This window comes from Glossina fuscipes, unplaced genomic scaffold, assembly GCF_014805625.2.
Source record: "Glossina fuscipes isolate IAEA_lab_2018 unplaced genomic scaffold, Yale_Gfus_2 221, whole genome shotgun sequence".
Taxonomy (NCBI): domain Eukaryota; kingdom Metazoa; phylum Arthropoda; class Insecta; order Diptera; family Glossinidae; genus Glossina; species Glossina fuscipes.
Window position 1 is genome coordinate 3,314,842 of NW_023998564.1, and position 17,241 is coordinate 3,332,082.

General features: G+C 33.6%; 1 protein-coding gene across 1 annotated transcript; it reads left to right on the forward strand.

The window, feature by feature from the left end:
• Positions 1 to 9,109: 9,109 nt before the first annotated feature.
• Positions 9,110 to 16,699, forward strand: LOC119642242 (protein kinase C, eye isozyme). The gene is made up of 13 exons (XM_038041308.1): positions 9,110 to 9,442; positions 9,498 to 9,529; positions 9,599 to 9,793; positions 9,853 to 9,981; positions 10,042 to 10,198; positions 10,269 to 10,386; positions 12,714 to 12,824; positions 13,794 to 14,102; positions 14,168 to 14,259; positions 15,102 to 15,303; positions 15,361 to 15,549; positions 15,653 to 15,793; positions 15,859 to 16,699. The coding sequence occupies exons 1-13, from the start codon at positions 9,228 to 9,230 to the stop codon at positions 16,009 to 16,011; spliced, it is 2,043 nt and encodes a 680-aa protein (XP_037897236.1). The 5' UTR covers positions 9,110 to 9,227; the 3' UTR covers positions 16,012 to 16,699.
• The last annotated feature ends 542 nt before the right edge of the window (positions 16,700 to 17,241 follow it).

The following is a 17,241-nucleotide window of genomic DNA, read 5'->3' on the forward strand; positions in this document are numbered from 1 at the left end:
TGAAATGAAACAAACAAATGTCTAAAAAAACTTTAATTAGTGATTTGAAAAAAGTCCATTTTATAGGAATTACATTCCGCAACAAACAAGTAAATTGATATATAAATACACAAATAACAATAACAAAAGAAACAGGAACCTTGGCTGCAGTTGCCATTGGTCGCTAAATCTATTACGTGAAAAGCATGTGCTACTGTGATTGGATGATTAACCAATTGAATGAACAGATTGATTGATTGGATTTGAAGGACTGAAAGCGTGAACGCTAGCCCATGTTGGCAAACCTAAGGAGAAACACAAAAGTTTTGCAAATTTAAACTCACCATCATCGACCTGAATACGACGACGAAATAATTAGGAAAAATTGTTTTAAACAATAATTACTTTATAAAAATATTTCTTTTTACGGGATATTTAAAGGTAGAAAAATAATTTGTGATAGATCTTTTCTTCAAAGAAACTTAGTAGCAATAAATTGAGAAAATGTTTTAAGCTTCAACGTAATACTTATATAACAAACGGATACCCGGTTTGCGTACTTTTTTCTATTTCTCTTCTAAACATTTTGATATAATTATAATTTGTGTATATTGCACTTTTTATTACTTTATACATTAAGTTGTTTGCTACGAAGAAAAGTTAGAAAATTGCATTCATTTTAAGGCGAATCTTAAATGCCTAATTCTCGATTGTCCCATAAAGTGATAGGTCTTTAGAAAGGAAGGAACATTTTTTATGCCCTCTACATCTCTCAAGTGCCATAGTGCTTTCAATACAGGCGAGCGTATGATCTAAGTTATCCGGCAGCCATTAAAATTCATATTTTGCAAATTTACATATATACAATAAATAAATACAAATATATATATAAATGTATACATATACACAAAAAACATCATTTGTGGTTCCAGAGCATATTAAGTCTAGAAGGATGCATGCAACTTCCAGGCAGACTTGACGTCGACCCGCCGTTCTTTATATGTCTTGTCTGTGCACCTGTCTATCCTATTTTCTTATGTTCAACCTACATGTTGCAATCTTTGAGATATTTTCATGAAATTTGGCACATAGATTTATTGTGGCCCAGGGTTGAACGTTGTTGATCCAGTTTCGAAAGGGGGTTATTTTGAGAAGTTGATGTATGAATAACTGTGTTGAGTGGTGTAGAGTATTTGAAGATGGGCCGCGTCCCACTGTGGTATTTTTATTTGTTCGAGCATCATTTCACTGTTGTATACACTACATCTACTACAGCTCCGTGCTACAAGGATCAATAACTAATATTATTAATTTTTATTGGTAGGGACCATTCCATAGGGCCATGGTACGTATGCATTTTTGTATTAATCGTGGATCAATTACGCGGTTTTTCTTAATTGTACAATATCTTTAAACAGATGAAATCTGTTTTTTGATTTGAATCGCGTCAATGCGCAAACAAGACATTTATCGCATTTGAGTTTTAGATCCAAAACATTTTCCACTTTTAGATTATTAATGAAAAGAAAGAAGGTTTCAATAGGCAAATGCGCTCGATTTAGCATAGGTTAGACGATTTTAAGAATTCGTATGCATTCCTTGTGTTACCAGCAGGATAATGAATGTACATGCTGTATTCTCTTTTCTAATACATGAATATAAAATTTACTTATTGCCGCAATGATATAAAAAAAAAGCTCTTACTTGCTTTTTCGTTTTGTTTTTGCAATGTTCAAAATATTTTTTGAATTTTTAATGGGCCAAAAGGAAAAACATTGCTACTGCTTTCCAAGTTTTTGTATAGTTAACAACAATTTGAAATATTAATACCGATAAAAAAAGAAATAACATAAAATAAAACTAAAAAATGTGGACTGCTTGAGTGAGTAGAAAAAGCGAACAACCTGATGTAGGATAGCGCACAAAAAATTAAACAAGAAAATAAGAATCCAGCCTATACGTATGCTATGTTTTTATTGCATATAAATATAATTCTAAATGCATAGAAAAGCATGAAACAAAACACACTTTAGTATCAAGTGCTGCCTTAAACACATACGTATACACATAGAAGCCAAAGTTACACCCATTGCACAAACACATACATGTACGTAAATATATATAAGCAAAATGCATTGCTTTGCTAAAGTCTTGTAATATTTAGACTATAAAATCAACAATCATCTGACTGACGAGCCTCTTGACGTGTTTATTGTATGCCTGTGCAATGGCAATAGAATCATAGAATCATGTGCAAGCATATGTTTATTATGGCGATTTATTGGCCTCTATTGCCAACAAAAGGTTACACATTGTCTATTTAACTCTTATTAATGTTGTTTATATTTTGTTTTCCGTTCAAATTTACCACAGATTTGAAAATTTTATTTTAAAATTATTTTTACATTTTATTACAAAAGAAATAATTATACATTCTTTTTTTTTAGTACCCTTAATTAAATTATTTACCATTTAAATATATAGTTTATAAATTAGTTTATTTTTTACTTAACTATTTTCTTTAAAATTTTCTTCGTTGTGTGTTCGTTTGTATTTTTAATAATAATTTGAAAAAATGGGATTCACTACACCTATTATTAACGTTTAATAGTTGTTAACACGTAATCTTTCGCTTTGACTTCACACTGTTGTTACTCATACGCCATGCCAGTGGTCATAATGTAAATTTAAATATCTGAGGTGTTGTTTGAAGTTTCAAATGTATTTTTTTCTGTTTTTTCTTTGTTTTTGGATTTCTTCCTTCTTTTTCGTTTTGCAAGAAAAGTAACAAGATAACGACGAAATTGGGTTTTGGTTTTTGTTTCTTTCTTAAATGCCGGTATTTTTCTTTCCATGATATAAGTTCCAACGAAATTGTACTAAGGTATAAAGAGAGAAAATTGTGTACATGATGCAATACAGATATTAATTGAGAGCACTGTGTTTTAGGTCATTGCAAAAAGGGATGGTTTTTTTTTGGGAATTACCACTTCTTATAGATTTTTCATAACGTTTGCGAAAGATCACACTTTGCTTTGAATGGTTCTCCCATACAAAGTGTCGTAAAGGATAGAGTAGACACGACTCACGGTAAATCCCTCTTTTACTACAGTAATCGATTTAGAATAATTGGCTGAATCGACTTAATCGATCTTCTTTCTGCTGTGCGAGTCGTAGATAGGAATCCTCGAAAAATAGGAGTGGCCCAAGGAAACAGCGGGCACGATTTACCTACGTATTACGTACTCTACTTACTCTTATCTCATTCTCAATAATATCAAACTAGATTGGCTTTCAATTACCAGAGTTACCTTTTCCGCGATGTTGCGGAAATCGCATATCTGCGTGAGGGCGCTAAGGCATTCGTCTGGCGCCATTTTTCTGCAGTTCGACTTTATCTGCGCATAGAGTCACACCGGGCAAACGTTACTACCGTGGATATCACTTTTCTTATGGTAGTGTTATGGTATTTAGTCATTGTTATCAATCATGTCAAAGCCGTTGAATTTCTGTTGCCCTATCCGCAGCACATTACGTATGCTGTCCAAAGCTTTGCTGGATGTCGACCATAACTTCTAGGTATTTCTGTGCAGGAGAGGATACAAGGGTGCAGTTGCCGAATCTTATCCGCATATCGCCGACTTTTTTCCGGCTGATAATTAGCATCACCTCTATCTTTTCCTCTGCTAGTTCCAGAACTGCTATGCTAAGCCACGTATTCCCGCGTCACTGGGTTATTTGTCATCATTTTTGCTTGATTGAGATACTTATCAACGGCGACGGTGGTAATGTCATCAACGAAGCGGATTATTGTGGTGTCGGCGGGTGTTGGCAACCTGATGGTACACTATGGGGTCGAGCCGAGATTCGATCTCTGCCATTGCGTTGTAGAAGTCAGCGCCGTCGTCTCTATCGTACATGAACGTGCACATGTACAGTTGTGATCAACGTACACGCCGTAGTTTTTACCATGAATTGATGAATTTGGCTACACTGATGGGTTTTAGCACAAACATGCACGCTATTGAAAATGGTTCGAGTCGGATTACTTTTTCAATCGCTTTCCCCGTAACGCCTTATTTTGGGATGCCCTTGTACGAATCATTGCAGGATGGTTTAGGGTATTTAATATGAGCCATAAGCCGCTTGTTCACATTGTTCATTTTTCAGCATACAAAAGGAGACTATCAAACTCTGTCTCCATATTTTTATAATACAAGCACTATAAAAATATCAAAATTAGCGGACGCAGAAACAAATTTGTGAAGTTTTGGAAAAGTTTTTTGCAGGCGTTGCAACGAGAATGGTAAAATGGCCTCTTTTCTAAGGAAGTCGAAATGCAAAGAAAATCAAAAACAAAAATATAAAGAAGAATTCTCAGTAAAATCATTGTGAAGTAAACTTGAAGCCGCAAATCAATAGAGTTGAAGAGCGCAGGTCTTCTTTATATCAGAGAGGAGAAAGATAGTGTTGAGTAAATGGCGGTAGTGGGAAGGGGGGGGTTGGTTAAGGCATAAGTAATAACCTATAGACCAAGAAATAGTGGGATATTTTGTAAAATACTCCGCGCACAAACACTTAAACATTTGACCAATAGAGTGTAAAAATTAAACTAATTCTCTCTTTCTCTCTTTGTTGCTTAAAAATACGTATGTTTACGAAGGTGTGTAAGCCATTGATGCTGTTGTTGTCATTGTCGTTATTCTTCTTCTTCTTTTTGCGATTTTTATTGAAAATGTAACATAAGGCTAACGTATGAACGATTGAGTGTACAGTTTGGACATTTGCCATAAAACGTGCTTGCATGCAGACAAAACTGATGACGTCAAATGTATATGTAAGTATGAAGCGTATATTGCATCTAGGAATCAGATACATAGGCATATACTCCAGCACGAGATGTGCACGTTAGTTTTCTTCATGCACATAACATACAGATACACATATATATATATAAATTTCTTTTTTCTTGTTCCTTCTGTTTTCATATTTGTGTATCTATATAAATAGATACTTATATAAATACGTTTATAAGCAATTATTAAGGTTTTATAGCATGTGAATAAGCTTCACTTAAGTTTAGGTGGGCATTCAGTTATGTTTGCGGGTGTATAATTGTGCATTTGTGGATATGTTTATATACAATGCTTGTGCATATCTATCTTAATGCATGCAAAGTATATATCCATCTCTAATACTAACAGCAGAACCGCTAGGTTCATAGGTTATTTACCTTCTATAAGTGTTGAAAATTTTGATTGTGTTTTCTTTTATTATTTTATTACAATTGTTGTTGTTGATTTTGTTGTTTCGTCGATTTTAATGGCATTTTAATGTACGTATGAGAGCTGTAACAAAACGTAACGAGAATTTACCAAAGTACTGAGAAATGGAAAAAATATAAAACAAAAAAAAAATTGTGTTCAACTAATTTTTATAGCTTCGTTCCCATATTTTGTTTCATTTTTTTAACCTAAGGACTAAAAAATGTATTCACAACTACCGAATTAATAGGTCGATTAGCAATTGTGTTTTTTTTAATTACCTTCGCTTTGAGGTTATAAACTGAACAGTTTAAAAGGAGAAAAACGAAAGGAAGAAGAGAACAGCAATTCTTAATAGGTAAGAAGCAAGCAATTCCCAAGCTATTTAATATAAACAAATAACGAAAACTTGTAAGTGTTTAATCAATTAACTAACTAAGTGTTTAATCAATTAACTAACTTTTGGGAAATCAAGATTCTCGACCCTGAAGAGCATGAAAACTATAATAAACAAGAAATAATAAAATAATAAAAGAGAAAACTCTTCATAAGCCATAAGAGAGAAAGGCGAAATAATTGAATATTATTTATTCTTTTGCTTTGAAAAAAGGAAGAAACAAAAATCGACTTTAAATTCAAGTTAATTTATTGAAATTTTTCAGGCCTTTATGGTATCAGTATTATTTCTTAAAAAGCGTAAGAGGGCGGAAACACGGCGGGAAAAGAAGGCCAAAGAACGTCAAAAAAGAGCGCGGCAAAGGGATGTGGGAAGGGAGTATAAGAAACTATATGCGCATAAGTTGTCCAGTGGGTAAAACTCGCGGCCACAAAGTCAATATTCGCGGTTTCAAATCTCAATGCGATAGAGTATACTTTGATCATACCTATAGTGAGTGCTCGGTCGATAAAAGGGTATCGATTGGGCTTACGTTGACTGCAGCCATCACTCCCCTATTTCTTCTTTTCTTTCTTTTTCTTCTTTCTGGCCATCATCGCAAAGTCAAAACAAAGTGCAATTCGCCGTTCTTCTGCTACGCTTGTGAGGAGATGCACTTTTTCCTTTATTTGAGGCCATTTCCCTTTCTTATTTTCTTTTTCAAACCCACTTGTAATGCTATGCAATTGATTTTCCCTTTTCAAGATACTAGATGCATATTACACCATGCGCAACCGCAAAGACCGGACGCCATAACACACGCTTTAAATCATCTTCCCGTTGCATTGTTTGGTCCAAATGAGCAAACGCGGTACCAACTTTGAACAGAGCCATGGACAAGTCTTCATGACTTTTTCATATCATTAAGATGTCAGCTATCTCAAACAAGTTCACTTTTTGGATTTTTGAGACGACCTTGTTGCCCTTTTTTGTAAGTTTTCTGCAACAGTCTTTAAAATTAGTAAACCATCAATAAATTTATTATTTCAACAGACAGGAGTCACTTTAACATCTTTTAAGCCAATGTTGATTGTGGAAAAGGTTTTTTTCTCATCAAAAAGTAACGATTAATCCATCGCATCGGATTATCGCCCAATCTCTCTTTTATCTTGCCTCTCAAAAGTATTAGAAAAGATTATTCAGTTCTAGAACCTGATTACAAAACAACAAGTTGGTTTCAAGAAGGGTAGAGGGTGCATCGACGCTCTTTTACATGTTGATTATTTTACGAGCAAAGCAATTTCCAAACGGAATCATGTAACAATTCTCTCAATTGATTTCGAAAAAGCATTTGACAGAGTTGGTCTTCATGTTATTTTAAGGCTCTTGAATTTATGGAATGTTGGACAGAAATTCTTCAACTACATCAAATCATTCATGTCGCATCGGCGTTTCAAAGTTAGAATCAACAATCATCTTTCTGATTCCTTTTCGCTAATGAACGGCATTCCGCAAGGATCTCCTCTCTCTGTCATGCTTTTCCAGATCGTCTTCAACGAAATTAGCAAAATTCTTTCTCTACGCGGACGATGTATACATTTTTACAAAAGAAAAAGACAACACGAGAGCAATCAACATCCCCGAATCTATTGGACGCGAAATCTCCGTATGGGCAAACTCGTGAGGGGCTAAAAATTCTATACAAATAACAAAAAAATGCATATTTGTCGAAAGCAGATATGCGATGCAGGAAATCTGCTGATGCATATTAATGACTTACCAGTACAAAACGTGCAGACGTTCCATATTCTCGGGCTCACGTTTTCCAACAAATATCGTTGGAAAACACACTGTCTTCGGTAAAAAAATTCTATTTTAACAAGGGTGAATTTCATACAGTACGTTGCTTGGAAAAGTCATGCGCACATTAACACTATTGCTTATCTCACCAAAATGCTTGTTTTCAGCAAGATTGACTATGCTGTGATAATTTATCGCAATAGCTGCAAATATAATATCAACATCCTTAAACCGGTCTATCACCAAGCCGTTAGAGCAAGTTGTTATGCTTTTCGGACGACGCCCATATATAATATTATAATTGAAACTGGTCTCCCAACTTTAGAAAATAGACTGTATGAGTTAAAAGCTAAAATAGTCCTCAAGCTTCTTAATTCAAACAAATCCATTCTCGGTGATGACGTGACAAAGATTATTATTGCGAAGAAAATTCCAAAGTCACCATCTGCAATTGACCATTGTTTGTACGTCACAAAGGAATTAAATATTCCCCTAAAAATTTTCTGCTATTTTGGTGTTAAATCTCCATGGATTTTGAAAGACTGGTCTTTTGACATTTCGCTGTCTATGCACAAGAAAGAAGATATTCCAAATTACGTCTTCAGGAATCTAAAAGCTGAAAAAACCCAAATACTGGAGAGTACCGGTTGAAATCTTTTATACACAGACAGCTCAAAATCTTCTGGTCTGCCACCTGCTTGTGCCGTGGTAGATGCTTCAGGACAGGTTCTTTTCAGTCACATATTTAACGAAAGTACTTCAACTTTCACAATTGAAGCCAAAACTATCCTTCACGCTGCGAGCCTTTCCCATAAAAATAATCTCAAAACCGTCGTTGTTACTGACAATTTGCCTGTATTGAAAGCTATACGCAATCCTTCGAATTCGAGATGGAGCACAATCAACAAATTAAGGAATATCATTACAACACCCGGTGGAAAAATTAAAATGTTATGGGTACCTACTCATATCGGCTTATTGGGAAATGAGCAGGCTAATCGAGCGGCAAAGTATACTGCTTCTGCTCCTCTAATAATGGATGTTTGGATTTTCGCCAATTCGTCTTGGTCATACAATTGCAACTCACCAATGGTTCTTGAAGAAGTCTTCCTCCGCAATCTGCAAATGTGGAAAAATTCTGCCTATAAAGCACATTCTCTGTGACTACCTTAACTTTACCTTGGCTAGAAGTATCAGAGTATTAATACAAGAGTAATATTACTTTATCAAAACTACTAGGCTCAATATCTAATGTACTATCATAAATTATAATGGGCTCCGGCCCACTATACTGTTTTCATTTCTATTTTTTCTGATAAAAGGCGGTCGGCAATAAGCAATAATATTTTTGGGTAAGAAAAGTGCAGGTTTCTGCCAACATTGAAAAAATCTCCTAACATATGATAATTAATAGCAATTCATTGAAGGCTCGTTGTCACGGTTTGCTAATGATCGGTGTAAAAATATTCTGTCTATATAAAGTGAAAATTTTTCCCCTATTGTTTTATGTTTTATTATTCATTACTGCTCTTGACATAACGGTTGCGAAATGTTAAACTGAAACACCGACTAATTAGCCTATAATTTTTGTTAGAACGTTGATGAGGAAGGTATGGATGAGCTACTTTGCAAACTATTTCTAAGGTTTCTCAAATTTATCGCTTTGTTTAACTTTTCAAACACAAATTTAGTTAATTTGGAAACACTCACCAAGGTGGAAGTGCTCTTAGAGCAAAATATAAAAAAAGAAAAAAAAGGAGAGTAAAATCAAATTAATTGAAGTAAACAGAATAACGCATCCTTAAAAAATGGCGGCAGCAGCAGCAACTGCACCTGCAGCGGCGGCTGTGCCAAACAATCTGGTGGAAATAGCAGGCGAAACCAATTTTACTAATTACATGAAAAATCGCCTCAGAGGTGGGGGTATGAAGCGTAAAGGATTGGAGATAATTAACGGCCATAAATTTAGTATGAAATTTTTTAAACAACCAACTTATTGCGGTCATTGTAAAGATTTCATATGGTAAGTAAAACAACAAAATACTTCTATTAATTTAATTAATGCTAATGAATTGCAGGGGTTTCGGTAAGCAGGGCTATCAATGCGAAGGTAACGAATGCTAAAAGAAAAAGAGAAAAAAGAAAATTGAAAAATATATTAAAACTTTTATCGTCATAGAATGTCGCTTCAATATGCATCAGAAATGCTCCAAGTATATTGTATTCAAGTGTCCCGGCAATGATTCAGATATAGACGCTGATTGTGCTAAAGTTAAACATAAATGGGAATCGACCACATACACAACACCGACATTTTGTGATGATTGCGGTCTTTTGTTACATGGCGTTGCTCATCAGGGTGTTAAATGCGATAGTAAGTACTTACTAGCAATCGTATATAGAAACAAAGCAAGTCAATATATCCTTGTTTAGATTGCAATTTAAATGTTCATCATAATTGCAAGGAAAAAGTGCCACCAATCTGCGGTGCTGATATTTCGGAAATCAGAGGCAAGCTATTGTTGTATGTTGAGCTTAAAGGCAATAGCTTGAAAGTTGATAGTAAGTGGAATATATTTTTATTCTTTTTTTTCGTGATAAACGAGGGAAAATTGTTTCCAGTTAAAGAGGCAGCGAATTTAATACCCATGGATACTAACGGTTTAAGCGATCCCTATATAGCTATAGCATTACATCCGGATCGTAGTGGTCGCACTAAGAAGAAAACAAAAACTATACAAAAGAATTTAAATCCAGTTTATAACGAAACGTTCGCTTTGTAAGTCTAAGCAGATGAAATATTTTGGTTTTCAGAAGGACAAAAAGTTGAATTTCAAATGTTTTATTAGCGATTTACAGCCTCAAGATCGTGATAAACGCTTACTAATTGAAGTTTGGGATTGGGATCGGACTTCGCGCAATGATTTTATGGGTTCATTCTCTTTCAGTTTGGAAGAAATTCAAAAGGTCTGTTCATATTTGATCATTTGAATTAATTAAATTTCGTTGGTGTAGTTAGTTTAATTTCTGTGTTATCTCTTCTTTACCATATCGGTCAATGGAGGGAAGTAAATCATAATTATCTGGAATCTCCTTGCACCATTTTTCTTGAACAGCAATGTATTTTTAGTGGCTATAGCCATGATCATCCATCACAACGTCTGTCCGTTGATCCATGGTACCAAGTTCCAAGTCTATAAATATGTGATGAACAAATATTTTTGGGCTTGAATATTATAAATGAATTTTGCAAATATGCCTCAATAAAGAATCGATCTTTTTTTTGTTTCCATAACCAGTGACTCAAGGGCTGTCGTATAACGATGGTGAAGATGGTTCCCTTGTAATGTATTGGTTTCCTGGAGAAATATCGAGAAATTTTTGTGAGCAGACTGCATTTGATGCCATACGGTGTCATACAGTTAAATGCCTATTGTTGTCAATTTTATTTTATTTTTAATTATTTTAAATTCAATTTTTTTTTTATCGAATTAATTTTAAACGTAAGTGGAACTGGAATGTAGACAGTTGACAATAATATGCATTTAACTGTAAAAACCCCTATGCAAGAACTAAAAAAAAAATTAAAAAAACGTTAGCTGGAAAATTTTGATGCATCCATAGTGTACATTAGGCTTTGCTCCGTTGGACTACCATTTGTTTTGTTTTCGACGAAACGTTAAAGCTGATTTCAAAAGAATCTGCAACCCCACTTAGATCTTTACACCCCAAAAGTTCCATGCCGGTAGAGTTAGGAAAGCAGCTGAAAATGAACAAAAAACCTAACAAAAAATATTGCAAAAAGAGTCTCAATGCTTTTTGCTCAAATTATTCTGATGAAGAAATGAGATCTTTTTTTTATCAATAATAAAATTAGTTGCGATAGACATTAATTTGAAATTCAATATTTCCGACTTGTGGAAACAGTTCGAATCAGAGAACTGATTTTAAGACTGGGTAGCCTGGAAAAGATACAAGGTTGGAAATATTACATTTTTAGGTATGGATGATGAGTTTTCAAGATCACGTAAACGTAATTTTCTTATTTATTCAACACTTAACAGAAATAAAAGGGCAGCATGCTAGGCAAATGCAAAAACTCTTTAATTATATTTTTCGTTCGTATCACAAAATATTTTGCGTACATATTTAGCACTTTTGCAGTTACATACAGGTCGTCTAATTTTTGATCTTTGAACTGGACCTGAAGAAAAGGATGAAGTGAAAATGTAAGTAAAAGCTAGAAGCCGTGGTCGCGATCACAGTAAAAAGGACTGACGAGGTTATGATGTTCCCACCAATTAGCATATGTAGCATAACTAACGGGTTCTGTCACGCATGTATCCAATCATTACAAATATTTCTTAAAATAACAATAAGAAGTAATTTGCATTCGTCTTAGGTCAAATTTTTTTAAAAACGTAGAATGAAGATGCTTTCAGTTGATAAATCAGTATTGTAAGATCCATTGTACATATAGTTGATCGTTTATATTTCAAAGGAGACTTTAGTACGATTTGACAACACTGCGCAGCTAATCGTGCAAATTCAAGACCGTTTTTTTTGAGAAAGTCAAGTATAAAACTGAAAACATCATAATGAAAGCGTTATTTTATTAATTTTTGGTTTAAATTGAACTTGAAGAATACAACTTAAGTTAGAGTAGGAATTTATTAATTTTTATTTCTGATTACGGTTACCTCCATTCGCCGATTTCATTAATTTCTGCAAATGAGCTAAAAAAAATTGAGACAAAACTCACGTTTCTAAACAAAATATAGTGGATAGGCAGGCAGACGACGGCACCTAAATCAGTTAGGTTATATACACATGCGTAGGTATTTCATGGCCCCGTGAGCCAAATTTCGACGTCTTAAAAGCGTTGTCGTGATATAACTCCCGTGTTTGGTTCAACAAACTAATATGGTTTATGAGGAAAAACGGACAAATTAGTTTTCTCAGCTCATAGTATAGGCCTAGAAGTGCCCGTGAGAGAATTCGTATAAGTCTGTACGTACATACAGGTATGTATATTTTTGATGAAAGTTCAGTTCAAAGTCGATTTGAGATGAACTTGAGCTTGAACTTTCAATATAATCGTTTCTGTATTTGTAATATGAATGTTTTAATAACTTCTTAAACGGAGCAATTTCGTGAAAATGTGTCGAAAGGCGCAGGTTGACTAGAAATTAAATAAGTTTTTAAAATATAAGCACATTACATACATGATACATGACTTAAATTTACATATATAAGTAAATTTATTTGTATAATCAAAACCTATACTCCATTAGGAACCAATTGATGGTTGGTACAAATTCTTAACTCAAGCTGAAGGTGAACATTACAATATACCATGCAGTGATCCCATAAATGATATTGCTCGGTTAAGAGATGAAGTTCGGGTAAGTACTGATTTGCGTATTATAAATTAAGTGTAATAAATTTATCCAATCAGTTTATTCCATACGGATACTGATAAAAGTGTTATCATGCCACATTCGTTTTGGGAATGTATGTACATACGACATGTAATATGGAATGGAATAAGCTTTCAATAATTTTCCTATTCATGATTACATAAAATCTCCTTGGATTAAATTTGATTTACTTCATCTTAGTCTGTGTATGTATGTAAAAAAAATTGAAGAACAGATGTTAACGTACAGGAAACCTGGTAGACATTGAAGGGCCTTTTATCAATTTTGTACCTATGGTTTTTTGATATTCATATCTTTTTAAATGTTCTCCATTTTCTTCACTTTACGAAGGATTTAAAAAAAAATATTTTCTGACAATGTTTTCAACGGACTGAAGTAAGTCAGGATAAGTTTTGAAGTTTGTTTGCAGCTTTTCTTTAGTCATACATTATTCTCTTAAATTATAAACGGTACCCGAAAGTATGCCAAAACTTCCATTTTAACATGCTGCTGAAACATATGTTACATTCTCTTTAAAGATTATCAAGTATTTTAAAATTTCCGAAGAAACCAATTGTATTCAGTTCGAAAAGAAATTTGTGTCAGAGTGGTCAGAAAAATGTAGTCAAAATAGAATGTTAATTAAAACCAAAACAAGACTTCAGAATCACTTTTTGAATCGATCGGTATAATACGATGAGAGTCTATCTCAATCACTTTCGGCTGTTGAGTATCTCCTCAAAAACTTAATATGCCCTTGTACCAGAAATGGTGTAAGGTCGTTAACTAAATTTGTGTCTTAAAAATTAGACTTAGACCATTGTGAAATGTGACGGCTTATTTGAGTATACATTTATTCGAATTTTATGTATATAAATCTCTATAATGCATTGAAATTTCAATCCTTTTCTCTCTTTCATTGTGCAAATTGTTTCATCAAATGTTTTATAAAAGCGTGAGGATAAAAAGAAATCGAAAAGACGACGTATGGATAATAAAAGTTTACCGCATAATATGAGCAAACGTGATATGATACGTGCTGCCGATTTCAACTTTATTAAAGTCTTGGGCAAAGGTTCATACGGTAAAATATTATTAGCGGAACGTCGTGGTACTGATGAGTTATATGCTGTTAAAGTATTACGTAAAGATGTTATCATACAAACGGATGATATGGAATTACCAATGACTGAAAAAAGCGTACTTGCCTTGTCGGGTAAATCACCGTTCTTGGTATGTTTGCATTCTTGCTTCCAAACTATGGTAGGTGAAAGTGGGAGTATAATCAATATATTTTTTGAAAAAAACATTTTCTTTCTTTTATAAAGGACCGTTTGTTTTTCGTAATGGAATTTTGCAAAGGTGGAGATTTAATGTTCCATATGCGTCAGTATGGCCGCTTTAAAGAATCAGTGGCATTGTAAGCTTTAAGACTTTTTTATTTCCATTTTTGATTTGTTATCTTCGTGAAGAAGAGCGGCTCGTAATAAATAAGAAAACGTTTAAGAGATTTTGCACGATATAAATAAGTTTGTAATCGTATAAACATGTCCGTCTGTTTATTTTTATTATGATGAAGTTCATACAGAGCCAAATATTACTTCAGAGACAGTGAAGTCACGTTATTCCCCCGTGGTATAAGGGTATGCTCAGTTTGTGCGAATGTAGGCTAGAAAGACCCAGAAAGATTCGAGATAGAGTTATATCGATCGCTTCATAGTCATTTTTTGAATCGAGTTAATCTTGTGCACGTGCTCGTCTTGTTTTTAACATCCAGCCCGCAATTTTTGCGATACTTTGATAAAATTTGGTGCACGGACGCATTTCTTTCCAAAGATGAAATGGTTTGGTTTGGACTGAAAATGGTTTGGTTTGTTCGTTTAACGCCTTATTTTGAAAAGCCGATATATGAATAATTATGTTAACCGGTTTGGTGTAGGGTATTTAGCTTTGTAACATTTTTACTTGCTTTTTTTGTATATAGCTATCGAAATGTATTATTAATAAGCTTGGGATTCTCTGACGATTTAAGCATACGATGATATTTGCAAACCGTTCGGTAATTCTGTTCGAAGATATCACGTTTGCAAAAACTGCCATCAAAGCCTGGCACTTTGAATACCAGCTCATGTCCACAAATCGAGCTTAAAATACATTTACAATTAGATAACGGGTATCAAGCATTCACTATATGAATAATGCTTTTCTTGCTTGTTTTATCTCAATTTTTCAATAATTGTTTTCTATTATCTTTTTGTTTAGGTTCTACGTAGTTGAAGTAGCTTTGGCTTTATTCTTTTTACATGAACATGATGTGCTTTATCGTGACTTGAAGTTAGATAATATTCTTTTAGATATTGAGGGCCATATTAAATTGGCCGATTTCGGCTTATCTAAAGATTGCATATCCGACACGGAAACAACTAGAACTTTTTGTGGGACTACGTCGTATATGGCCCCAGAGGTGCATTAACATTTCCCCATTTATGAATGTGAGATGAAAAAACTTATTTCCTTTTAGATACTTAACTACGAATCATACGGTCATAGCGCAGACTGGTGGTCGTATGGTATCTTAATATATGAATTAATGGCGGGTCAGTTACCATTTGACGCTGAAACTGAAGAGGCCACATTTCGGAATATTAAGGAAAAGAAAGCCATTTTTCCAAAACATTTCTCGCAAGAAGCAATGGATATTATAACAAGTGTAAGAAAGCATATCATTATTAGTTAAAGTAAAAAAAGTTTAATTTAAAATTTTTTATTTATGATCTTTTTTTGCAATGTTCTAACGTTTTTATGTTCTTTAGTTTCTAGCTAAAAAGCCCAATAATCGTTTAGGTGCTGGACGTTATGCTCGCACTGAGATTACTACTCATCCATTTTATAAGAATATCGATTGGGATAAAGCGGCTAATAAGGAAATGGAACCGCCCTTAATACCGAAAATTGTAAGAAATAAGCAACAAAAAATATCCGCAAAAATAATTAAATTTTCTTCATATTTATTACGCAGAAACATCGCAAAGATTTGTGTAATTTCGAGGCGGAATTCACCAAAGAAAAAACTGATTTAACACCTACTGATAAATTATTTATGATGAATCTCGATCAAAATGATTTTATTGGTTTCTCTTATATGAACCCCGAATTTATAACAATCGTTTAGATTATTAAAAATATATTCACATAAAACCAGTAAGAAAGTTATATTCGACAGGGATCGAATCTCACATACCCACCGCTATGCTTTTCGCATTGTACTCTCCAAGTTCTCTTGTTTGATACGCATATTGCTGCTTTGAATCTCAGTGTCGATCATATTCATTTCAAAATTAACCCATTTTTAGGCAGACAATAGATCTTCATTTTAACAAAATAGTTTTTAAACTTTCTGTCTTGTTTGCATTATGGCAAGTAAGCATAAAACCTCAAAAAAGTGAAAAAAATAAGATGTAATTACGTGTAACTTCATGTGGGAATGGTCGATTCTTTCCATTTTTGCACTTAAAGAGTAGAGTGGTTCATAAAGTAATTTCAGAAACTTTCAGCTTTCTAATAGTAGTCTTCAGCCTTCTTAATAGTTTTTAAGTACCGAACGAAAAACCACAAATCTTCGCTAAAAAACGAACTTGCGATCAGTTTACGCTCCACTGGAGACTTTTACTCCGACCAACTTATCCGTTTTTAGTTTGCACCTGCATGCAAAAACTACCAATGTTTCCACCAAATTTGAAGACGATATCTTTATTTTTGCAGCTAGAAGAATGCCAATAATACGCACCACACAGACACACAGAAGGACACACATGGTTAAATCAACTCAGAATTTTAAGCTGAACAAAAAATATATATATAGTATAAGGTCTCTGAAGTTTTTTTTTTTTTGGGTGTTAGATATATTATGGAAAAAACAAAATAATTATACCCCCATCTTGCAGTGGTGGATATAAAAATGGCAACAAAATTACATAAAAATCTCTGTTATAAAATGTTGACAGCAAAGCTTGTTAAAGCTATAAATGCAATAGAAATTACTCTATATGAAAATGTGATAAAAGATTTAAGAAAACTTTCAAAGATTTAAGACAACTTTCAAAGCTTTCAAAAAAAAAATTAACAGAATTAAAGCTGAATGGCTTATATAGGAAAAAAGCGAATAAAGTTTCTTTGAAAACTTAAATATAAAACGTTATAAAAATTAACCTAAACCATTATTATTGTTAATCTTATCCTAAGTTCCAAGGAGGAATAAACTATTCTCGAAACATACATTTCAATGCGAAAAAAAAAAAAAAAATGTATATAAAAATATTCGTTCTCATTTGTTTTGCATGTATTGTGCCGCTTTAAGAATAAGCATATATTCGTTCTCATTTGTTTTGCATGTATTGTGCCG

Coding starts and splice junctions, on each gene's coding strand:
- LOC119642242 (XM_038041308.1), top strand. CDS start 9,228: ATGGCGGCAGCAGCAGCAACTGCACCTGCAGCGGCGGCTGTGCCAAAC. Junction 9,530..9,598: donor GCAGGGCTATCAATGCGAAG/GTAACGAATGCT, acceptor TTATCGTCATAG/AATGTCGCTTCAATATGCAT. Junction 9,982..10,041: donor CAATAGCTTGAAAGTTGATA/GTAAGTGGAATA, acceptor AATTGTTTCCAG/TTAAAGAGGCAGCGAATTTA.